This window comes from Saccostrea cucullata, unplaced genomic scaffold (assembly GCF_032062105.1).
Source record: "Saccostrea cucullata isolate Sc308-1 unplaced genomic scaffold, CSIRO_AGI_Scuc_v1 ctg15322, whole genome shotgun sequence".
NCBI lineage: Eukaryota > Metazoa > Mollusca > Bivalvia > Ostreida > Ostreidae > Saccostrea > Saccostrea cuccullata.
The window spans coordinates 1-26,264 of NW_026925666.1; the positions used below are offsets into that span (position 1 = coordinate 1).

Here is a 26,264-nt window from a genome sequence, read left to right on the forward strand (position 1 = left end):
ATCTATAGTTAGATTAAATAAACCTGAATGTCGTTGTATATGTAATTTTATAATACGTTTATGGGTAAAAAAAATTCTACTTTTATAAGAACTTTCTGAGAACTTTAAAGAACCTTGACGCACATTGAGAGATATCAAAAATAAAAACTTCTTGCAAGAAAAAATTTAATTTTCAAGTCTTTTTATGAGTTTCTGTGAATTTAATTAAAAATTAAAGAGTTATCATTCCTGGCTGAGGATCGGACAACCTTAATAGCATTAATGACAATATTATAAAAAAAAAATAATATCACATTGTTTAGTAACTGTGCTGTTGATCAATGACCATCAATAAAGTCGTATACTTGTGTTCTCTCCCTTCTGCTCTGAAAAACAATTAATTGTATACATAAAACTGTTTGGGCAAGGACATTTGGTCAGCTTCTACTGAGTAATTGAATTCTCCTCTGAGAACAAAAATTACTGAAAAAAATATATGTGCTCTGGAATTACGCATGCTTGTATTACGCATATCTTCACGACCAGTGATCAAAACCTCTAGACCATTCTCTGTCTGAAGTGAGTTTATTTTCAATGTTCATCAATGTAATCAAGCTAAGAAAAGTTGTACATTACGCCTCAAATATGCCTTTAATTTCAAAGCTACATATGTGCTAATAAGCACTTCAGCTTTCTGTTTGATGTAGTAGGGAGTCTGATAAAGCACACTTGAGTTCTAGGCACGAACATTCTTTTTTAAACCAAAACAATCTAATGACACATACGTTAGTTGAAAATATGATACGCATTGTCAAAACCAACCCATGCCATTACATGTATTACTACGATTTTACATGTACTTGAATGAATCCTGGCGTATGCACAAAACAATTAAATAACATCCTTCATCTTATATCAGCAGCGTCCAGGAAATATATATAGAATGTTATTTCTTATTTTTTAAAAATGCAAATTGAAAAGTATAGATTACTTACAGTGCTAATCTTGTTACTGCAAAACGTTCAGTGAAAAACAGCTGCATAAAAAGCATTAAAATTATCCTTACAAATAATATGCATCAAAAACATGTGTACGCATCTACATCACAAATATTTACCAAGGATACGTTGTCACGTGACATCAAAAAACAGGAAATATGTTTGGATCACAATAAAGGAATTCAAGTGAATGTAGGGCGACTGAAAATGTACGTATAAAAAGAGACAATGCTTGTTTATTCCTGAAAAAAAAAACAAAAATATATGTCTAAATATTCTATAAAATGTTCAATTACATGTTTTTTTTGTTTTTTGTTTTTTTTTTGTTTTTTTTTTTTTATACAGTTTAATGACATATGAGACAAACAAAAATGTGGATGCCAGGAATGTTACCTATATATTTCTGATCTACTTTAGTTAGTCACTTAAAATCTAATTATTGTGAATCTTTAAATAAAAAATTAAAAGCTGAGCATTTACTCATATATAAATATAACTTTGGTTGTTATTAACATAATTAATAATTAAAGTTTGTTTGTGTCATCTGCTTTACTGTTTATAGAAAAAAAATACAATGCAAGAATTGTAGTGGGACAGTAAAAGCTTCCTAATGTTTTAAACCCTTTAAAATCAAATATCCGTACATTATTTTTTTAATGTTTTGAAACCAGGTATGAATGTAAAATCAGAGATAAGATATAACCCCTGTTATACATTTTTTGGTATTAATTTTGTAGAAATTTCAGGAATTCATTCATAAAATTGATTTTCTACTTTTAAAAAAATGTATTGTAAAACAAAGTTAATTTAATTATTAAATATGACCTTAGACACATTAAAAATTAGCAATAGCAAAATGTTTCACAAAGAGGTCATTTATTTACTTCTATACGATCACAATCATCAAGGTTTGATATGAAAGGAGTTTCTTCAAGGTATGCACTGTCCTTGACCTTTTTCGTCTCGTCCTTGACCCTCTCCACAAGTGAACATTCAGTATTTCCTTTTCTTACACAATAATCTGTCTCTGGGTCACCTCCATAATCCCTTTCAATGACGACGTTATCAACGTACTTTGTGGTCTGTTCTTGAGCTGTCTCGCTTTCCTGAAAAATTATCCTCTCTTCTGGGTTCTGAGTAAAAGTTCCACGATGTTCGCCAACTCCTGAGCCCCAAGCAAAAACAGAACCAATCAGGATTATTATACCTAAAAGAGAGAAATCTCAAAATGTACAACGATTTTTTTTTAAAAAAAATTTAATACCTGCATCGTAGACACAAAAATGCTGGAAGATGGACATGATATTAAAAATCAGATTTTTATTTGTTCGCTGATCAGTTGTGGCTTCTTACCCGCCGCTGCAATTGACTGACTGTATGTACCACCAAGGTCAACAATGAAACCTAAAAAGTGTATTTACTAAAATATTTGTAAAAACTATGAGAGACTAAGATAATAAAAATAATTTTTGTCATCAGTGTAACTTACATATATATTTTTTTTCAAAAACCAAATAACACATGTATATTCACCTCCTAGTAAAGGCCCTATAAAACAACCTATACCGGTGAAAAACGAAATCAAGCCATACACTGTGGCTAGATTTGTAATCCCAGCAAGAATTACACATATGGAATTTAACAGGACAAAGCATATTCCTGAGTACAATCCAAATGACACCATATAAAAAACCTGTCCTCCATAAATGTGTCCATAGAGTGGAAAAACCACTGTTGTTAATCCGGTAAGGCTAAATGTCCCTGCGTATAGTACAAATTCATCAACATTGTGAACATTTGTAGCTGAACCAACCAGAATTCGAGAAATACAATTGCAGATTCCACATATGGAGAAAAGAAAAGCTGCCTCTAATTTACTGAATCCGATGGATGTTACATAACTCGCAAAATGAAGATAAACGAGATAAATTCCTAAATTACACAGAAACATGGATATGTAAATGTTTATAAGTGCTTTTTGTGACACAGCTCTGCATATGTCTCTCAGTCTCTTGGGTTTCGGTGAAAGAACAGTACTCTTGCGATTCAAATCTTTCATCTTTTCTTTCTTTTGATCCATTTCCAGCTTGGAAGGAAAAAGTAAACAACCAAAAACACAGTATTGTAATGTAAGACCTGCACACATAAACATTAAGCCATGATATCCATAGCGATTGCTAACAGATTGCATCAATGGCGCTAGAGCAAAAGATCCAATACCAATACCCGATACCGCTATCCCACTCGCAAAGTTTCTTTTCATTTCAAAGTTGTATCCTAGAACAACAATGGACGGTGTAAAGGTGATTCCTATTCCAATTCCTTCAATTAAAGACAATTTCATAATTTAATTATGTCAAATATAAATACATGTATTCGATATATTTTTTGTTAATATTTGATTATTAATAATTTATAGATACAAATCTTTTAATTACAAGTACTTTAGCTTCTTTAGTAGAAAGTATATTATGATAACGGAGTAAAAGAACTCCCATTATTTTTGTAAAGTATCCTAACTTTGTGTTTTAATACCATGATTTTTTTTTTTAAAACTGTGAAATATTTTACCACCAAATATTCCTAGTGAAAAGAAAACAAGAATTATATTCGGCATAAATGAAGTCACCAGGAGACTAAGGGACACAATTAGTCCACCCACTACCATTCCTACTCGGCAACTCCATTTATTGATTATCAAGCTGGCAATTGGTCCTGAAACGCAGAAAAAAAACAAGGTATGTCATCTGGTCACATCATTCTGGAACATACTTCAATGTTTTTATTCAATAGTAAATTTGCTGAACTTGTTTATGCAATATACATAAAATTAAGCAACTTTTAAAAATGTTATTTGAAAACACCAAAGTGTGCAGGAATCGTTTACATGCTGTTACATCTAATGAATTCCAGTTTTATTTATAAAACTGACCTGATATGGAAAGTAATCCTATAAATGTAGAAAGTGGCAATGAAGTTATGAACACACTTTCCTTGTAGTGGTCAAGCAAGGACATCTGAAGAATCCCCACTGCAGTCAGAAAGAAACCGTGGATGCAATTTGATCCAAAAGAAGCAAGAAGGACAATCCAGGACCATCCTTGATCCGGAGATGTAAAGTTTCCTTTCATGACCAGTCCTGTACTACCAAAAGAGAGGCCTTTTCTTTGTTTTAGATATAAATATTAGGAAACTATCATCACTAAAAAGAATGTAATATATTTTTGGGTATTTGCATTATTCGGCTGAGAGAGATGACAGATGCGAGCTCTGATAAACATAGATGCACCGGCCACTCGGGTTTGACCTTTTTACCTTTTGACCTGAATGGATATCTGTTTGTTTATCGAAGGATGTGGTTTAGACAAAGCAACAACCAATAGTATTTAAGTGACCGTAGTTCAGTTATTGATACAAAATATATTTGAAGAGAATGCAAAAGGATTGAAAAGGGTTTTAAAAGTGCAATTAAAAATTTAAGGAGGGTTTGAGGACGGATTATGTCAGCTGAAATTCAGAGCAAAGTCATTATTGCAAATTATGAAGAAATGATAAAATATGTAGGGCATGCACGGAGACTTGGAAAAACCTCTTTAAAACCAAACAAATAGTTATTGGAGTTATCATAGTTTTTACATCTATATCATACCACAATACGCATACGGATAGGTATACGTCAGATTGAACGATCTCTAAAAAGATTAACATCACTTATTTATAAAACAAAATGTGAAACAAAATCTTCAATTCTTAATTTAAAGCTTTGATAAAAATTTCCTATTTAAAACCATATTTTGTTTTAAATTATATCATTTGCTTATTTTTACTTATGTACATTTTTTTTTCAAATTTCTTCGTTTTAATTAATGATCATTAAAGATTGTTTGTTGGCTGTTTTATGTATCATTTGAGCATATTTCACGCATATAGAGACAACACCATATACAGGTTAAGGGCTTCGAATTTTTACTTTTAAAACCCACTTAAGGACATTGAGAGCAACGTCTACCGTGGCACAGGACCTTGGTTTAATCGAAGGACCCACAACTTTGATCAGTAACGAAAAATAAATATGGTGTATAGAAAAAGTATACACAATTGAAAATAATCGACTTTCATGAAACATTTTATTCAAAATGTTTCAACATTTTGATAAATTATTTACATGAACGATTAAATAATTTATAAATTCAGCACCAATTTATTAAAATACATGAACTATACAAACCATAAAACAAGATGTCTGTGAGCCAATGCTCACTAGTAATACCCCTGCCCTGATGTGAATATGCACTTTAATTTATGTTATTATACATGCAGATGCACAGATAAATAGGAAGTTGACATCAGATTTATACACAAAAATATCACCAAATACCATGTCTCAAAAAAGTATCTGCTTAATTTTAGCATCAGTGATGTGTTGCTGCTGAGAAAAAAGTGCAATGAAAAATTTGTTTTATATAGTACAGACAGACGCAGGGATAAACAGGAAACTGACATCATATTTGAACAACAATGAATCCCCCCATATGGCTCAGCAAAGAATGTGCTAAAAATTTAAATATTTGCGATCAGTAGTTGCTGAGATAACTGCGATCAAAAATTTGTTACGGACAGACAGAAAGACACACATACAAGGGTAAAACAGTATACACCTCTCCTTAAAATCAACTGCACGTATTTATATAGAATTAAATGGTATAATTTTCCTACCTATATAAAATTCATTCTTCCGTAAAGCAAGGCCTTGAGAAATAACAGTCCTAATTTTAAATATGCTGAAGGAAAATAAACCTTTATAATTATACTGCAATCTAGTTGTTCTCAGTACTTCAGAAACATGTAATCAGGATTGTCAGATACGCAAGTTAGACATTGGTTCAAGAAAATAAGTCCTTTTAGAACAGGCAGCACAACAGCTATTGAAAATTTAAATCTTATTTCACACTTGCTGAATACCAGATATTTAAAATGGATCGGCTGCTGCCTGTACATATGAATTATTTATGAAAAAAGCCAGCAGGTGTTAAGGGACTCTTGATGTAGACTCTTATCCTAAGAAATTTCAAATTGTTAAGTACGTTATTTTACCCTTTTGCTAGGAGCACTGACTTTTACAGTAGACGGCTTACGTTTACGCTTAGACAATATTCGGAAGCTCTTTTGCAATAAAATATTTATAGTTCAGTATTTTATTAATTAAATGAAAATAATGGGCATAAATAAAGGGCATATAAGTTGTCCGACAAAACATGAAGAATCCGACGACTACTTTACCCCCAAATACCACCTTTTACAAGTTAGCGCGAAAACACCATACCTATGATCATTGGAAAGGTTTTCTTATCTATTACCTCTGTACCTCCGTACATGATACAGGATTGAATGTCCAAGTAAACCGTCAACTGTAAAAGTCAGTGCTTCTCGCAAAAGTCCAGTTCTTGCTTTCATAGATTTCGCGGGTATACCTTAACAATATAAATACTATAGTGTGTTTTAGCTAACTATAGCTTGCAATCATAGTAAATGGAAATTTCAAAGTTTTCACTACTAGCATATCAGAGTTAGATATATCGAGAACGTATAATCAATTGACAATGGATTTTTTCCCTCTCATATGTCGACTTGATATATCCCGGCGAACTTGAAAGAGACGATGCAAAGAGCCTGTTTCATATTCGATTTTTTTACTATAAAAAGTTATTCGAACAACAAAATATTGTGATTTACAGAATGACTTTAGTTTCTCTAACGTCAACTTGCCTTACTTGCAAAGCAAGATACCTTTGTACTGTAACTTGTTTGGGGGTTTACGTCTCCCAGTCAATTCAATACGCGCAAGAGCATGATCTACGTTTGAACAATTTCTAAAATGATACACTTATTTACATACAAGTTAATGAAACAATCATATTAACAGTCCTGTTTAAAGTTATAATTTTGTTAGTTCTTTGGTCAATACAATGACCTTATCAGCAAGTTCAATCTATCAATATGTCGCATATACTGACTGACGTTTTTCATACCACTGTTGGACCATTATTCATACATTGAATTTGTCATGAATTTTCCTTTTATCCATCATGACAAGAAGCATACGGCATGTGTGAGCGGGGATGCTCACTCCTCCATGTACCTGATCCATCTATAGTTAATTAAAATATAAAAGTTTTCACTGTGGAAAAGTTATTAGTATAGTTAATTAAAGTTTTCACTACAGTCATACCAAGTAACAAAGAGTACGCTATTGGAACTCAAAGTTAGAAAGTTAACTTTGATGCTATAATTAACTAGTGTATAATTAATACATGTATATATTTTGTTCAATAAAGTACACGATCAAATATATTTAACAATTACATATAGTATTTTTTCTTCGACGTGATTTTGAAATATACAATCTTCCGATTGGTTTGACAAAAGATCTCATCTTCGAATTTATTTGATTTTAGTCATTTGTAGTAGGTACAACCCATATTTCATTTTGATTCATTATGTCTACATTCTGACAAAATCCGATCTGCAAGTGTTCCTACATTGCGACGTAAAATAAACTGTAGAACTTTTTTTTCTTCATGTAACATACTATAAATTATATTAATATCCCCAAATTGAACAATCAGAACGGCAACAATTCTTCTTTTATTATTTTATATAGAGTGTTTTGCATTATGCATGACTATGCCTAAATAGAGGCAGGGTTTGAGGCACTGTGCACGAGCCGGAGGCGAGTGCACTATGTGTCAAACCCTGCCTACTATTTAGGCATAGTACATGCATAATGCAACACTATTGTTATTATTATGCTGACTGCAGTGTTGTAATTATTTATGCGGCAATCTATTTGACTTTTTCCTGAAAATATCGGTGCTTAAAAGTGCACCTGCAAGAACTAATTCAAAATATTGATGCTAAAATTGTTTGCATGCTTAGTTATTTTGGTTATGAGTATTTTAAATAAGTCGGGAATTCCTGTGTCCGAAAGCAACACAATCTTTATTTTCTGTTTTGTTCGTAAGCCTTATTTGTTTGCAGATGTCTATCCTTCACTGTTCAGTTACAGTTATTGTTAAAAAAGAGCATACTTGATTCATATTATGTACTAAAAACCTTTCTCTTTCAAAATTTAGATTTAAACTTTTATTCGGCATTTAAATAAGAAAAACAATAATATTTTATAATTATTTTTAGTTTACAGGGTAATATGATTGCTGAAAACACAAATTCTTGGTCTTGGTGTAAAAATACAATTATTATGTTGATAAAATTGTATGTGGTTTTATTTGCATTTTTTTTTTTTTTTACATTTTATTGTTATTACAAAAAAATTTGGTTTTAAAAGGGACCTTTCGTCCTCTTCCATGACATTCTTATTTATCCGTGGAATTAATTTCATCTTGGTTATTCAACCATCATTTATGTAAGAACGCAATTTCCATTTTTCAAATAAAATAAATTGTGATCTAACGTGTTGGTGAGATTATTTTTTTGTTCATCAAATTGTTAATGCAAACATTGAATTATCAATAGATTATTCAAAACCGTATCATTGTTGAAGTCTACTTCAGAGACCTTAAAACATAAAATTCTCGAAGTAAGTGTTTTGTAAACTTATGTTTGACTTCATTATATTGCACGGACTCCAACAAATGCGAACCAAAATGTTTTCTCTAACTGGATTCGGCAAACGCTCGCTCCATGACGACAAGGTCATAGATTCTTCTTTTTCGTAGCAACTAACCAAAGTCCATCAAAATGATAGATAGGAACTGTTCCTTCGCCAAGCACGCGGTGCTTTGAAGTGAAATTTGCGGGTAATTCGGGGTAGACCTGAAGAACCGAGGCTACGTGTTACGGCAAACGTCTATAGGAAAAGGATCCCTCACTGCCCGATGGACCAGGGTGCCAAGGTCTAAATTTGAAGCTATTCATCGGTATCTGGTGATATCATTATATAAGTGAAAAATACTTGAATTGGACGTAAAACAAAATACAATCAATCACTTAATGAAACAGTGCCTCTTTCATGTTGAAATCACGCATCAATTGCATGTTTCTTCTGAACAATGATGACTAGCTATTTCATTTTTTTCAAGGTACACCTATTCTAAAAATTATCAAACTAACAAATACACAAAGCTCTTACATAATAAAGATCGTTTTACTATTGCATAACAACTCAGTTATTCAGAGTTACTCAGTCTTGAAATGGATTCTCGGGTTACAGCAAATTACGTGTTTTATTATGGCGTAATACATCTCTGTCTATTTTGCGATAAAAAGGCTTTGCTTTTTTCGATCAAATCATTTACTCATGTCTCCTAGTGTATAAAGATGGCGTATATGAAACTATTTTCTTGATTTGTAATATGACAATTGATAAAAATTGTAAGAGGTCATAAAATCCACTTTATTCTGTAGTGTTAGGTAATTTTAATGTGTAAATATTAGTATTAAACGTATGTGTTTTTTGAAAATTTCATTCTTTTTTTTTTTTTTTTTTTTTGGCTGAATAATTGAGTTTTCGGTTTTGATATTTGTGGACGGCGTATTTTTATGTGTATAAATTAGAAACAAACTTTTCAAGTAGACATACACAGGGAAAAGTGGCTCACATAATATTTACATATAATATTTATGTCACTATCTTTGTATTTGAAAATTATATGAATTTCATGTAAAAATCATATAGATATTTTTTCATGCGAATTTCATGTGAATAAGTTTGTATGATATTCACATATTTTTATAAAATCTTTCACATAAAGTTTTCTTTGCACGATATTTATGCGATATGCTCTTCATGTAAAATTCATATAAATGTAAAGTCAAAATCATTTGAAGTTTTCATATAAATTTCAAATGTTTTGTTTCTCATCTCCTTCTCCTTCTAAGAATTCACATGAAATTCATGTAAAATTTATGTGAGTTACTTTTGCCCTTATGTCTGAAAATGTTAAAAAAGATTACCTACATGAAAGTCTATGTGACAATAATTAACATGTCAGTTTCAAAAGTCCTTATATTTAATTTTTATGTTTAAACGCTGCAAAATACACACAACGTTTGAATTTCTCGCTGCTTTATATCATTTTACACGAGTTTCTCCGTGTATATTCATCGCTTGGATATACACGAAGATGGCATTCAAATAAAGTTCATGTAGCTGATTAATTAAGCAGAAAGAAACAACAAAGCAACAAATATGCAAATAGATAACATCGTCTGTTGGCATTTTGAATGCTTCTATTTTGCGGATGAGTGATGCACAGCGTTGGTTTACAGTTGTGCCTTTTTTATATGACACATGATCTATAAGCTACTGAAATATATCATGCATGATTTACAGACCATTAAAGAAAATAATATCTTTTCATTATAATTTTGCTAATGTGTGTCAGCAACTCGGTAAAACGTATGATGTGTTGTGGAAGTTTTAGAAGGCCATTTATTTGTGAGAATTTTCTCTTCTTTTTTTTTTTTTACCATTTCCGTGCAATTAAACGCTTTAATTATCTTGAGTTTAAGTGTGGATGATTCATATAAGAGTAAAAATTACTAGAATTGTACATGAAACAACATACAATCTATCAAATAAAGAGTACATTGTATTTTATTAAAATGAAAAAAATAAATGAATCAATTTGAATTTTCATTGAATTTATTTCTAGCAATGAGAATCAAAATCTAACATAAAAAATAAATAATACAAATCTACTGAATTCCATACGTGCAAATAAATGTTATTATTATACTTTCATGTTAAATACTAAAATCTGATTGGTTTAGACGCAGTTAACAATCCGTTCGATTACCCTGAGCCTTAGCAACACACATGACAACGGGTAACACAACGGTAATGCCACATGCGTGGAAATTATGCGCGTACGGTTCACCGTAGAATTCTCTATACGTCAGTTGCGCGTTTGAAAGAACCGGAATTAACTTGACGCCAATAAAAGCTTGCGTCCGGTATAACTTACTTGAAAACAACAAACGACAGACGATACATGCTTGCGAGTGTAGGAAACATGCTTGCGAGCCAGAAATAACGAAACTTTATAAGATAAATGACTCTAATTCGAGTATCAAACAAACAATAAGGAGATTAGTGAACCGGTGAGTGTGAAAGCTTTCTATACATGAACGTAAAGACGATCGACGGTTTTTTTTTTTTTTTTGCTGACGTCCTAAATCAATAAGACATTCAGTATAATAAAATAAATGGTGCCTGTTTTGGAAAGTAACATTTGAAATTGACACCCCTCGGAAAACCATTGTCAACCTCCGCTGACGCGTCGGTTGACAATGGTTTTCCTTGGGGTGTCAATTTCAAATGTTACCCTCCAAAACAGGCACCATTTATATAACGCATGTGCTTATTGTTACAAATAGATGTTTAAAGTTGATCCAACATTTAAAAATGTTTCTATCATATCACAGTTATCAGGTATTATGCATCAAAATAGTACAGACCTTTTAAATTAATATATAACTGAAGTTGTGGTACACATCAGGCAACGTAAATTTTGAACAAACTTTTTTGAACGTGGTAAGGTATATCATAACTAAGTTTAATAACTTCTTAATAAACCAAAGTGCATTTAGGTTTCAACTTTGCAAGCAGTAATAACAATCGTTAATACTTCATGCGTTGAAGTGTAATTCATTTGTTGCTGTGTCAACTTTTATTCAAACTCTCTGCTTAAAATAAATTTTAAAAATGATACAAGGTCAATTTTTTTCATAATTTTAGGAATCTTCGATGTTTCTTCAAATTTTAGATTTTTGAAAAATGAATCTGACTTATCTTTGACGTTCAGTATTTGTTATAGCTTTAATATGTGTTCAGTATTTGTTAAGATACGTATAAATATATTGTTTATGTTCTTTAGTTATTTCATATCTAAAATATTGAAAAGTAGCTTGCTTGCCTTTTTTCATAGAATCATTTCAATTGGTTCTAGTTATTAACACTCTTTGCTTTCTTGTATATTGACGCCTCCACTTGCACTTGCTATCAAAGGACTGTCTTCTAAGTCAGCATAGTCCTTGATATTTTTGGATGATAAAATTTCATTGCAGTCCCTCCCTTCTGAATCATTTTTGACGTGCTTCTTTTCTGTGTGGATTTTGTCCTTTTCCATGAGGTGTTCATCGGAAGACTTACTTTCACGATGGTCATACACAACCATCTCATCGTCATGTTTAATTGGAATCCCTTTTCGTTCACCTACTCCGGAGGCCCATGCAAAAATTGAGCCAATTACCATTGAAACGCCTGTAAAACAGGGATATGGATTACATCAAAACAAGTAATGTGGTTTTAATTTAGACGTTGAAGGGATAGAGGGAAATGGGTGTTGCCTAGCTGTGTGTTCGAGCATGTATCCTTTAAGGACACTCTTTGCAACAATCGACATATTTATGTTTGATTTATGATCTTCTCCTCAGATAGTCGCCCGCGTAGCGCAGTGGTTAGAGCGTCTGTTCTAGAGTTGCGAAGTAAGGAGTTGATACTTGCGTCGAGGGTTAGAATCCCACTGTGCGACATGGAGACCGGTCCTTCGGATGAGACCATTTAAACCGAGGTCCCGTGTAGTAGTAGTTGCTGGCACGAAAAAGATCCCTCCCTGCTCAATGGTCCTTAGTGCCGAGTATAGGACAAAATTTGCAGCTCTCCACCGGCAAGTGGTGGTGTCTCCATATGAGTGGAAAATTCTCGAGAGGGACGTTAAACAATATACAATCAATCTCTTCAGATAATGGAAATGAGTTAATCACAACCTATGCTAATTATTTAATCAAGATTTCTCTGATGAAGAAATTTCATCACCGCAAAATATTTTTACAATTCTCCTACCTGCAACTGCAATGGACAGGTCATAACTTCCTCCAGAACTAACAATGAATCCTGTACAATTATAAATACATGTGTTGAAGAAATTTATTTCAAATAAGGAACATCAATATTTTGTATTTTTTTTAATAACGATACATTTGCAGTTATTTTTAATTCTTACTTATATATAATAAATAATTACCTCCTAACATAGGTCCTATAAAAGTACCAACTCCAGTGAAGAGCATAGTGATGCCATACACCATAGCTAGATTTTTAACACCTGCTAGCATTACAGAAATAGAATTCAACAATGAATAGCAGGAGCCGTTATAGAGTCCCAGTGTTATCATATAGAAGATTTGACCACCATATGTTTTTCCATAAAACGGAAATAGTACGGTTGTTATACCTAACAAACTGAAAGTTCCTGCAAACAACACAAATTCATCCATATTGTTGGCATTGGCGGCTGATCCTACTAAGATCCGAGAAATACAATTGCAAATTCCAGAAATGGACATCAGAAGAGCAGCATCCAGCTTGCTGAATCCGACAGAGGTCACATAACTGGCAAAATGGAGATATATAAGATAAACTCCTAAATTACTAAAGAACATGGACAAGTATACATTTGAAAGAGGAATTGAAAATAATACACTGTATTGTGCTCTGAACCCTTTTATTGTAGTTGAGAACCCTGTGATGCCCTGTTCCTTTCGTGCATCCTCTTTTGCTTTTTTCTTTCGTTCGTTTTCAAGTTTTGATGGGAAAAATAAAGTTCCAAACACGCAAAATTGCAACGTCAGACCTCCACATAACAGCCACAATCCATGATACCCAAAATAGTCACTTATCATTTGCATCAATGGTGCTAGTGCAAAGGCACCAATACCAACCCCCGAGACTGCTACACCGGTGGCAAAGTTTCTTTTCTTTTCAAAGTTGTATCCAACAATCACAACGCAGGTTGTGTAGCACATTCCCATTCCTAATCCTTTAAAAGAAAGTACAAGACAATAGATTTTGTTTTATGCAGAGGGTTTCCATCCAAGACGATATTCGTGTATTTTGTTTGTGACTGTTGACATATTTTTGATAACTTTAATAAATATATATATATATATATATATAAAATATTAAATCTAGAATTGTAGTGAATAGGAATAGAAGTGAAAGTTAAAAATTTTATTCACCGCTAATGATTCCTAGTGAGACGTATACAAACATAATGTTTGGCATGAAAGCAGTCAAAACATGTCCAATAGAAACGAGGAGTCCTCCAATTACCATGGCAACACGTGAACTCCATTGGTTTGCTACCAGACTTGCAAGCGGTCCTGGAAATCCAATGAAAATGAGGAAATTATGGTTACATTTTTTTTCAACATATTTTCTCAAAAAAAAAAAAAAAAAAAAAAAAAAAAATCATCAGATAGACTTATTATCTCAATGACATTTATTGGCAAATTTCTAAGCTACTGATCTGACTGATGGATTTTATAACACTAACAAGAGATGAAATAAGAGCATTTTACATTGTTCAATCTTAAAATGTTTCAAAACATGGTGTATGAGCTCATAGTAATAATGATGTACCGATCTCGATGTAGTTTCGTACCTGTTGTGGAATACAATCCTAGAAAAATCGAAAGTGCCCATGATGTTTTCAAAACGTTTTCCCGGAAGTGGTCTAGTAGAGACAGTTGAAGCACCCCGATCGCAGAGAGAAAGAAACCATGAATACAGTGTGATCCAAAGGAGCTAAAAAGAACCACCCACGACCATCCTTGATCAGGTAGAGTAAGCTTAGGATGCCTGGTCATATTTGATGAGTCAGAGTAAATCAAAACATCTTATTTTTAAAGTTCTTTCTAACTTTGAAATTTTTAAGTCTGGAAATAATTTGTTTCTCTACTTAAGTTTTCATCAGATTAATAGGAATAAAAATTCAATTTAATCAAAGCTCTTAGATCTTTTCAAAGATTGCATTAGCTAGCCAAAGTAAGGAATGCACGGCTTTCTTTGCATATCAAGAAACGTTCTCTTTTCGACAAATTCATCCAGCTTATATTGTTGGCGTTTTCTTTATAACTAGTTAACTCCATTTCTCAGAAAATGTTGTTTTCGAAAATGTTTGCATGTTTGTGATCAATCGAAGAATCTCATAATTGTTGCTGTGGTATGACTTTATGGAATCTTTTCCCCAAGTATATTTCAGGGATCTAAATGAAGGAAAAGAGGAATATTATTGCGTATGAATACATGTACAGTTGAATAGAACAATAAAATTTACTGTTGGTTGTATCAAATATTTCAGGTGCAAAGAACATATATCCTGACGTTAAAAAAATATACTTAACGCTACTTTTGGGTGTTTCGGAGTGAAATTTTTTGTATACGTCCAAATTAATTTTTTTTAATGCTTGATTTTCTGAAGTCAAACTGGCATTTAAGTTTTTTTTTGTGGAGTCGATAACTAAATCAACTTTTTCTATATTTTTTGAAACATGAATGATTTAAATTGTGTAAGTTAAAGAAAAATCTTATTTTTATCAGAAAGAAAAGAATTAAAAAGATCTCTTCTTTTAATTTTGGCTATTTGAACTTATCATATCAAAAATAAGCTATAAATGGTTTTAAGGTCTAAATCTAATAGCTCAAGCTAGGCATTAGCTCAGCAAAAATTAAACAAGAGGCCCATGGGCCACATCGCCCACCTGAGCACTGTAGCTTGGAAAAAAAACAGAAATCAGTTTATTATTGAAAAGTTTAAACCCAAAAGTGGTCCCAACCAATTCTTAAAGGGGAGGGTATGCTTTGAACAAACTTGAATCTACACTAACTAAGATGCTTGCATATTTCTTTGACTACCTGTGTTTTTTTATTGCCCTTTACACATAACTACATTGTGACCCCGCCCTACCCCCAGGGGTCATGACTTTAACAAACCTGAATCTACACTACCTAAGAATGCTTCCATATTAATATGACTAATCATGGCTTTGTCATTTTTGAAAAGAAGATTTTTAAAGAATTTTTTTCTACATATTTCTATGTAAAACTTGGATTCCACAACTGTAAATTTATTCTGTAATTTAAGCATGTCAAATTCTTTTGATTCCGTCTTTGTTTCCGACATTATTCACATGAACCATAAAATGTGTACTTGACTGTTAACGAGGTTGCAATTTGCTCCTGATATTTAAAGTCTCAAACTTTTTTTGTTACGTATATTTTTAGTTTCTACATACATAGCTTTATTAAAAATCAAATCAAAAAATGTGGGCCAATATGCTTCTTTTGGCGCCACAGTGTATTTCATGTGACCTTTTTGCACTAATATTTGTATCTAAATCAAAAATTAAATATTCGACGTTTTCCCTCCAATATTTTATCCAAATAAAGCATGAAACAAAAAAAACTATAAGACTTTAAAATTGTGACTAAGAAAAAGTTTCAAAATGCTTCGCATAATCATTTATTTGACCTTTCTGCACTCTCAAAATTTGATTTTTCTGGCATTGAAAATTTAATAAGCAAGAAAATTATTTTAAAGTTTTAAACTTTTGCTTAATCTTAGCAGATAAGTCAAAGTCATCTCAGATACTCAGAGAAGAACATCAAAACTGGGGGTATATGATGTAATTTTTTAGATATTACTAAAAAATGTGTGGGTTTTTTTGTTAAAATTGGCTCATTTTTTTCCCTGGAGTTTCAGAATACATTTACTATATTTGTCACAATTTGTTGAAAGAATTAGTAAGAAATAATTAAATAGATATTTCAGAACCTGCATAATACATTTCACTCAAATAAACAGCTTTGTGTGTAACTAGCATGTAAAAATATGAATATAAAATTAAGAGTACTATAGATACATGTAGTTTAAAAAGAAAAAAATTGTTTCTTCTTCTAAAATCCTTCCGCCACAAAATATAGTTCCTGGATTAATCCTACTTGAATGGAACTTAATCGCGGTTTTTCTTTAATATTGTTCAATTTGCATTGTAGAATCCAGATTTAATGTTAGAACTTGAAAATGATGTAGAATTTTAGAAATAAAGAACCAGACCAAAATCTGCTCAAAAGCTCAGGGTCGAACTTCTTTAAATCAGTTTTGCAAACGTTGCATTATATGCAAAAGGACTTATACTCTGTATCTCTTTATCGATATAAAAAAGCATTAAATTTTATTCCTACTTTCTGCATGATAGCATCTGTGTTAAATGTTCGTTTAAAACGTATCCCAATAAAAATACTTCAGCTGTGAGGCTTTCTAATAACAATTATGCTTTTCTGAAGACCAAAAAATGTGTACGTGTGTGAGAGAGTGTGCATGTGAGTGTTAATAGAAGTATTTAAATGATATGCTCTAAATATTCAAAGATTTTTAAAACTTTGTTGAAAAACTAGTTAGATTGGCAATTTAACATATTTTTATGCAAAGTATGATTGAAATATTTTCAATGAACTTTTTTTTATTTGAATTAATGGTTTTAATCAACCTTCAAGGTTCATAATTATAATGTCTTTACAAATCTGTTATTAACATGCACTGGGTGCAGTCTGAAACAAACAATCTACTCTAAATTATACGATAATAATGACTCATCACCCAAAAATGCACATTTGCAAAATTTAAAAAAAAATGCATTTAAGGTTTAAGTGAGATGCTAATCAACTTAATATCGAATAAAAGGAATTAAAACTGACGTTTCAAAAATTTTGGATTACTTATAATCTTAATTTTAAATCTTTTATTCTGAAAGAAAAGGACCTACTTGAGTCTATAAGATGGTTTATCCAAGTTGAAATTTGACGGGGAAAACACCCATTCTATACAGCAGCTAAGCAGTTGACAAAATAATTTAGAGCATAAAAATTGTTATGGTACAATGATTCTGAAGGGAAAATGATTCGTGGAGGTCTCTGTCCTGAGAATTGCAACAATTAATACATGTGGGATCTCTCATGCCAAACAATTTTTTGTAATGAAAACATTTTTTCATCACATGTACAGTGGTGTGTTTTAGAGTCTTTCAAGGCCTTTTGATATTTTTTATCTGAATGATTTAGTTAATTTGTTTTGGTATTTTCTTCATAATATCCTTGAATAACAAAGAAATGAAAATTACTTCCTTCTATGCGTTATACATCTAACGTTTTGTACAGTAAAATATAGTTGTGGTTAAATAAAAAGTAGTGGAGAATACGTCAAGCATCTTGATAAGTCTACAGTAGAAACACGTTTGCAATAGAAAGATCATTAGGCATCGAACTTACCATTTCTCTGTGACTGATTGTCAATCCAATGCATAAAATCAATACAACTGCAGCCGTAGTTCAACCATGTTTGTTTTTCCAGATCATTTATGCTGTGTAGTCACATTCTTCAAGACAGCCAATCAATTTTTTTCATGCATTACGCTTTCGTTGATATTCAGCATTTTATTGATGTTTCTTATACGGTAAAATGTTTAAAGTTCACAATATTGAATTCAGATAAACCTACAAGCTCATGCATCAAAAACGTAGACGGTTTTCATATGGAAAGCAGTTTATGCAAAAAGAAAAAAAAATGTAATAAACGATTCCCAACAGATTTTAAGCAGCACAAAAAGCATCGTTTTCAGCAATATTACTAAAGTGACCTAGTTATTGTGGGGTTTAATTATTTGAAGGCTTTTAAATCTCACATATTTATGAGTTCTTTGCTTTTCAGAATGTTTTGTCATGCAAAAATCTTGCTTTGCTGTCTTTCAATAAATTAAAATATGCACTCCGTTTTAGATAAAAAAAAATCTTGCGTACATTTTAATGGCGTATTTTATCGTTATTTTTTTCCGATCCTTTAGAATCTTTTCACACACAATGTTTTAATCATGTAAGCAGATATTAACGAAAAATTAGCCTAGAACTTCTCCGATTGTACCTTGTCAATGTAGTTGAGGGTTTCGAAACAACTACAAGATATGCCAGATCTAGATTACCTGAGGCTTAAAAGTTTACGTGTTCGAGCAAATAGTTGCAGCTTCACTCAAGAAAAATTAATACAGTCTTATTAAATTCAAACCTTCCCCTAGGTCCTTTATGTTTGATGGGTAGACTGTATCAATATCAAAATGAAAAGGAGCAAGTGAAGGTTTGATTTTAATCAGACTAAAGAAAATATTGCCCTGAATTCTTTCTTAAGTTCTTGTCCTATTCTCTACGCGATGAAACGAAGAGTTTTTATACAAGCATATGGAGAGTTTGGGCATTTTAACCCGCAATGAGAAAGTTCGAGAATATTCTGACCCGCATAGAGAAAGTTGTTGTTTTATGTTCAGGTCCTGTATGGGATCAAACGCTGATGTTTTCGAGTTTTAATTCTTGGTGCCAATTTTCTTTTTTCGTAAATCCTGGGAAACATTTTCTTTGATTGCATGAAAATTAAAATTTTCATAAATCTGAAACACAACAACAACAAAGATATATATTCAACAAAATATTTTTCTAATAAATAATATTTCAACTTTTAACCAAATAGAATGTTTGTTGATTCAGAACTTGTATCTAATTCACAAATAAAATTTCTTCCCAGCATGCAGTTGTCTGTTCCCCACCGGAAGTTACTATCGAGCGACATGTGAATACAATGTTGGTGAGGGGTGGAGTACCTCGGCTCTTCTGGAAGCCAGTTTGTATAATCTATAAAGCCTTTCTCTGGAAACCATACCCATTCTCTGCTGTGTTCTAGATCTGTACCACTGAGCCAAAATGTGGCGTGATAGGGATCTATAATACAATAATTACATATACGACTGTTGTTAGAAAACTGCATGATGGAATTATACCAATACAGTTATGAGTTATTTATTGTATTTTTAGTGTTATTATGTAAAATGTGTCATTTTTGTTACCATTTACAAACATCAAGGATTTCCTCAAAATGGTATGGAAAATACCTTTGTTGAATTTCCAATGCGTTTCTGCAGTGTCCCAAGAAGAAATTCCTATGAAGTTAACACTGTGTGGTTTTGGGTCTGTCCACTTCATAAATGTGCCATTACCGACGACTTGACCCTCTCCAGCCATGATTATTCCATTATCCCAACTCACCCAGAACGGGTTGAATGCGTTGCAAGATAGTGGACTATGGAAAGCATTTGCCATTGTGCTTCCCTGTTTGCGTGTCCGAATGGCTGATTGCGTGTCGCCCCAGCCTCCTAGGACAAGTTCATAGGAGTCTACAGTATCATTTCTGTTTTTTGACAGGATTAAATGTGCGTCGTTACATCCCATGACTTTAAATTTAATGTGTTTCTCTTTCCTTATAAACGTGGAGAAGTCGTCTAAGTAATGATATTTGTATTCAGGAGGTAGATCAATGTTCTCGATGGTAACTGAAGAAGATAAACATTTCATTAAATACAAGTCTCCATCGATAACAGCTTCTGATTCGGTCTTAATCAAAATTAAACCTTTGACCCATTCCAACTAGATGGTTACGATCTAGTTGGGCAGAAAAAGGTATAATTTTAATTAGATTGACTTCTGATTCAAAGAAAGAGATAACTTTTCGTACCGTTAAAGTGCTCAGAGATGAAACTTTCCAGAATTTTCTGTTTGCCAGCACTGTGTATTGTAGGAAGCGTTCCTCCAATATCTTGACATTTTCCCTTAAACGGAAAAAAGCCTTCAAAGAACAATGTTAACTTAGGGCCTTATTGGTCCTGTGAATTTCTGTAATATTAAAGTTACTAAGTTTAAACTGACGATACGTAAAGTAACGTCAAAAATGTCAAAATTATTTTTTCTCGTTAGTCCCTATACTAGAATTATCGCGTCGTTAATTACGTCATTATCCCAGATTCTGAAAAATTCTTTGAACAGGTCCAAAAACATAGTTGTTCAAATATTTCGCATAGAGCTGAACCTCTGATCCAAAATAGGCATTTCCGTCATATAAGAACCATTTCTGAGGACAATAAAACGTTACATTTTTGGATCAAGGCGTAGGTTCATATCAGACACTGTATTTGTTTGCTAAAGATACTTAATATACCTATTTTCTACTAGATGTAAGGATCTTGCAATATCACAAAGCCTGTTTTGATACCTGGACTCTCTGACGAGGATATTATATTAAAAAAAAATAAACACATTGAATTTCTACTTTTTTATTGCTGTTTGAAATAGCATAAACAGGGCTCTTGTAAATTGGTATGATTGATTGATCGTACGTTAATTGTTTTGCATCCCATTGGAGAATGTTTTATTCATGGAAGGATATGGAGATAACGAACAGTATTCAATATCAAAGTCCATAAAACAATACAAAATAGGAGGAGAGCAAACACGGAAACATCAGAGGTGGGATCAGGTGCCATGTTGGAGTGAGCATCCCCTGCTGACCGTTCACACATGCCGTGTGCTCCTTGTCATGATCGGGAAATAACGGAAAAATCCGTCGTCAATTCAGTGTATAAATAATGGACTAACAATTAGTATGACAAACGTCAGTCAGTATTTGACTTAATGATAAATTGTATTTGCTTACAAGGTCATTGTATCGACCATAGAACTTACGAAATGATGACTTTAAACGAGACTGCTGATATTCTTGTTTCATCAACTTGCTTGTCATTAATTTACCTCGTTTTAGAAATTGTTCATACGTAGAGCATGCTCTTGCGTATCGAATCAACTGAGATATATATACTCCGTATGCACGTGATGAAGGTATATTGCTGCATAAGTAAGGGTAGTTGACGATAGAAAAATTAAAGTTATCAAGTTTATCATAAAGCTTGGTTGTTAGATTACCATTAACGTTTTTTCAAGTAAAATATCCAAATATGAAATAGATTTGTCAGACTCTGTGGTATCTTTTATTTCATATATATAGAGACATCACCCAATACCGGTAAATTCTAGTCAGATAAGGAATTTGAAATTCCAAGCAATTGAATGCATATAAAATTTCAGGTATCCATATTTCTGTGTCTGTTGTGCTTTACTTTCATAGGATTAAATGTTCATTTTTCTCTTCTATCTCAGAAGTACATGTATTATTGTTCATTATCAGAACATTGTTTAAAGAAGAGTCCTGATGACTTTTTGCCAGAGGCTCGGATGTTCTTTTGACCGAAGTTTAATCATTGCTGTTTAAGTATGTGGCTGTCAGTCGTTTTAGTCTGCCGACTGTTAATTGTCGACATCTCAAAAACCACTTGAACATTTTTTATCTAATTTAAACCTGTTACAAAATCATCCTTTGGCTACGGAAATACAATTCTTTTCAAATGAAAGGTCACTTCCCTTTTGAGAGAAAACAATTTAATAGGGGAAAAAATGAAACAAAACTGGTTTATTTGCAGATATTATTATTTTGAAAAGCCACGGACACTGAAGAGAATACTTGCCTATGGAACGCCATCACTGCCTTATAGCATAAAACTATGCATTCATTATGTCAATCTATCATTACGTGATGTGAACATATCTTTACGTTATGTCAATTTTTTATGAGGTGATGTAAAAATATCTTTACATCATGTCAATGCTGCATTACATGAAGTAAACACATTCTTCCATTATGTCGGCACTTTATAACTTGAAGACCAAAGTTCATTATGTGACGTGAAAATATGTTAACATTGTGTTAAAACTTTATTACGTGAAATCAATGTTTCTTTATATTATTTCATTTCTTTAATATGTGAGGTCAAAATTGCATTACGTCAAGTTAATTTCGTTTTACATGTGTTCTATGATTAAATTTATTATTACATTAAGTCAAAATCCATTCCCTTTTGTGAGTGTATATTTCTATTATAGCAAAGCATTATTACGTGATGTTATGTATCTTTATTTTACGCCGAGGTCATCACAATGTGAGGTGAATACATCTTACCTTTATGTCAGTGCTTTATTACGTGATGTAAAAAAAAATTATAACATAATGTGAATATATATTATGGAGACAGTCCCGGCGTTCCATATTATATCAACACTTTATTACATTATGTCAAAACTCCATTCCTTTATGTGGATATTAATAAGAATATGTTAACTCTTTCTTATGTGATTTAAAACTATCTTTACATTGCGTTAATTCTTTATCATGTTGATTAAAAATGTTCATTACGTGCTGTAAAATACATTTACATTATGTCAAGGTTTATAACCTTGTTTTCACGACTGGGAAGGGGGGGGGGTTTCCTGATTAATTAGGACGAATTACCGACACATTATAACATTATAGGGGGTGGGTCTGACTTCCTCTTTTTTCCGACATAACTTTATCATAGAAAATGTTCATGGAAATTCAGCCCCACTTTTTCCTGAAGTATAAGGGTAATGTAGTATATTTGGATTTTTTTTAAGGACTGATCGAAATTGGACCCACCCCCCCCCCCCTTTTCACCCTTTCACCCGAAATAGGATTTTCGAGTTTGGTTTTGGATTATTATTATTTTTTTTTTTTTTGCTTTTTCTTGTACGTTATTTTTTTCTGGCTGACAAACCTCCCCAACTTTCAAAAACGATCCAACGTCACTGGAATTAGTTATTTTTCAACCATTCCAGGACCAGAATTCTGTTACAAAAATCTACCAGTCCCTCACTTAAATTAATTGACCATGCCTTAGAAAACATGGGCTCATATCAGTGGCGATCTTGGGTTCTTGAAAAGAGTAGCTATAGGGGGACGATATGGTGTCTAAGTTGGGGACCAGGGGGTGAAAGCCCGGAAGCTCTCAGGCTTTAGATTTTTTTAATAAGACGTTTCAACTTATTTCAGTTATACTTTATGTAAAACTAATGCAATGTCCTATAAAGTAAAACCAATTGATTAATTTCATGTATATTTTAGTCACTACAGATGGGACGGCGAGATCCCCCCTCTCCCCACCGACCCACCAGTGCACGTATGAAATACGATGTGTTTACACTTTTTTTTTAAAGGAGGGTTAAAGACTGATAAAAAGCTTAAGACAGTGTTTTGTAGTTAGATCAGAAGTTTTCTTTTCTTACCAGGACTTTTCAAAATAATTCAAAATAAAAAGAAAAATATTGCTGCATGACACATACTATTTGATTTGCGATAACTATGAGATTAAACGACCATTGAATTTCGATGTTAAAAAAAAACAATCGTCAATAAAGATTCCATGGGAACATGATCCTATTTATAAATTTAACCTGATATTTAATTAAGGATTAATTAAGTCTTGTGTATAATTTAATATTTGATATGTTTAAATTAAATTATTTGCATGTTTAACATATGTGCATGTAATATTGAAAACACAAAACGAACTTTTAGGCATAACCTAAACCTTACGTCACACAATAAAGAGTTGATATATTCTAAGATATACTGACAAGAGGCTAAGCATTTTAGACACAATGTAAAGATACAATGGCATAACATAATAATAATTTGTCAAAAAGTAAGGGAAAATTGACATCATGTAATAGATTTCCGTTGTCATGTAGCAAATTGATGACATAATATAGTAAAGAATTGGCCACATGTGACAATTTTTTCACATCATGTAATGAAATTCTGACATCGTGTTATAGCGACTTGATATTGAATTAAAGATAAATTCACATCATGTAATGAACTACGTAGACCAAATAGTAGAGAGTATACATAATGTAATAATGAGTTGAAATTATATAAAAACATCTTTACACCACGTAAAATTGTCTTGACTTAATGTCATAAAGGGCTGATATAATGCAATGGAAGATTGGCGCAATGTAATTGAAGTGCGAGTTAATGCCATAAAGACAACATAATGTAATGGAAAGTTGACATAACGCAATAGTAGTGTGTGTAAATGTCATAAAGAGTTGACATAATGTAATGGAAAGTTGACATAACGCAATAGTACTGTAAGTAAATGTCACAAAGTGTTGACATAATGTAATGGAAAGTTGACACAATGCAATTGTAGTGTTCTGCTATAAGGCAGTGACGGCGTTCCATACTTGCCAATAAAAACTTATATAGAAGGGTACATGTATATACTACTAATGTAAATGCAAGTTTGTTTTTAGAAAAATTGGTCATATGGTTATTGTACATGTATGGGGGCGTTTATTGGCCAACATTTGCCATAGAATCCCATAATAAATAGTTGATCCTGACGTTTAGTTACGAACAAATTACAAACGCATAAGATTTGACTTACATAGCAGCGATCTTACCACTGCGTTAGGCCAATCCAGACTCTTCTCATGAGGCAAAGTCAGACATATGTTGTGGTACAATATGTATTCATCTGGACATGTTTCACCATCTGTATATAGAAAGAAACTGGTGTATTAACTTTCCAACAAAAATACTGCAAAAATATCTTACGTACAAAGTTCAAATTTATTAAAGTATATGGACATAATTTGGTCGTTATGTCAGTTTTTAACAATATGCCTCAGTGTATAAAAAGAAGACTTTATAAAATACTTTGAGGTCAAATTTTACCCCATTTTCATATTTTCTAATTTATGGAGAGTTTTTTTTCTTTCATAGATGTTTAGATAAAATGTGATTCATCGATCATAAGATGAGTTTTTACTGAGTTAAGACTTAATAAACTTCTAACTATGTTTTATGAAAAAAAAATACCCTTACCTATGCAGCAATATATCTTTATCATCTGAATGCAAGGTTTATGTCTCTCAGATGATTCATTACGTAAGAGCATGCTGTGCATATGAACAATTCTAAATCGGGGTAAGTTATTGACAAACAAGTTGATGAAACAAGTATATCAACATTCTCGTTTAAAGTCATCATTTCGTGAGTTCTTTGTTCGATACAAATGACCATGCCAGCAAATGAATTCTGTCATTAATTAAATCGAGTGGTGACTTGGAAACGTTTAAACTTATTGTTACACCATTATATACACTCTGAACTGTCAACAGATTTTTTTTTCATTTTTCCCGATCATGACAAGGATCACATTGCGGGTGTGACCTGTCGGCAGGGGATGCTCATCCTCCCTGGCACCTGATCCAACTTCTGATGTTTTAGAGGTCCGTGTTTACTCTGCTCCTGATTTGTATTGTTTAACGGACTTTTGAGCTTGAATACTGTTTATCATCTCCATATATATTAAATCAGTAAGCAAAATTGTATGATCTAAATATTTTAATATACATTCTTATCAAATATGTGCTCTTAATTTCGAATTTAATTTCATATTACTGAAACATAAATAACAAATTTTGGGTTCTTATTAGAAAATAGAGACAACTCTGCATGCATAATTAATTATGTCAGGTGTATAATAATGGCTTTCGCCATTTTAAATTCATTATTTAGTAATCAATTTAATGTTTATCAAAATATTTTTAATAATGATTTGTTACATGTAAGACTCCAAATTAGCTTCATTTGTACACTTTAAGACGCTAATCAACTTCAAGGAGTGATCACA

General features: G+C 32.2%; 3 protein-coding genes across 6 annotated transcripts; all 3 read right to left on the bottom strand.

Moving 5' to 3' along the window:
* Positions 1-1,833: 1,833 nt before the first annotated feature.
* On the bottom strand, positions 1,834-5,869 carry LOC134269555 (monocarboxylate transporter 13-like). Of its 3 annotated transcripts, none has more exons than XM_062751755.1 (6): positions 5,694-5,869; positions 3,910-4,116; positions 3,549-3,692; positions 2,511-3,299; positions 2,331-2,381; positions 1,834-2,184 (listed from the first exon to the last, which is right to left on the bottom strand). In XM_062751755.1, the coding sequence occupies exons 2-6, from the start codon at positions 4,106-4,108 to the stop codon at positions 1,850-1,852; spliced, it is 1,518 nt and encodes a 505-aa protein (XP_062607739.1). In that variant the 5' UTR covers positions 4,109-4,116; positions 5,694-5,869; the 3' UTR covers positions 1,834-1,849. The 3 variants fall into 3 exon arrangements, with proteins under 3 accessions (XP_062607739.1, XP_062607738.1, XP_062607740.1); XM_062751754.1 differs by having other exon boundaries at positions 3,910-4,121; XM_062751756.1 differs by lacking the exon at positions 2,331-2,381 and having other exon boundaries at positions 3,910-4,121.
* A 6,017-nt stretch (positions 5,870-11,886) lies between these two features.
* Positions 11,887-18,396, bottom strand: LOC134269557 (monocarboxylate transporter 12-like). Of its 2 annotated transcripts, none has more exons than XM_062751759.1 (6): positions 18,109-18,396; positions 14,444-14,586; positions 14,019-14,162; positions 13,025-13,819; positions 12,844-12,894; positions 11,887-12,261 (listed from the first exon to the last, which is right to left on the bottom strand). In XM_062751759.1, exons 3-6 carry the CDS (start codon positions 14,113-14,115, stop codon positions 11,951-11,953), a joined length of 1,254 nt encoding a protein of 417 aa, XP_062607743.1. In that variant the 5' UTR covers positions 14,116-14,162; positions 14,444-14,586; positions 18,109-18,396; the 3' UTR covers positions 11,887-11,950. The 2 variants fall into 2 exon arrangements, with proteins under 2 accessions (XP_062607743.1, XP_062607742.1); XM_062751758.1 differs by having other exon boundaries at positions 14,444-15,047.
* A 936-nt stretch (positions 18,397-19,332) lies between these two features.
* LOC134269556 (uncharacterized) lies at positions 19,333-25,116 on the bottom strand. The gene is made up of 4 exons (XM_062751757.1): positions 25,030-25,116; positions 20,393-20,486; positions 19,773-20,210; positions 19,333-19,602 (listed from the first exon to the last, which is right to left on the bottom strand). Exons 3-4 carry the CDS (start codon positions 20,107-20,109, stop codon positions 19,343-19,345), a joined length of 597 nt encoding a protein of 198 aa, XP_062607741.1. The 5' UTR covers positions 20,110-20,210; positions 20,393-20,486; positions 25,030-25,116; the 3' UTR covers positions 19,333-19,342.
* Between the last annotated feature and the right edge of the window lie 1,148 nt (positions 25,117-26,264).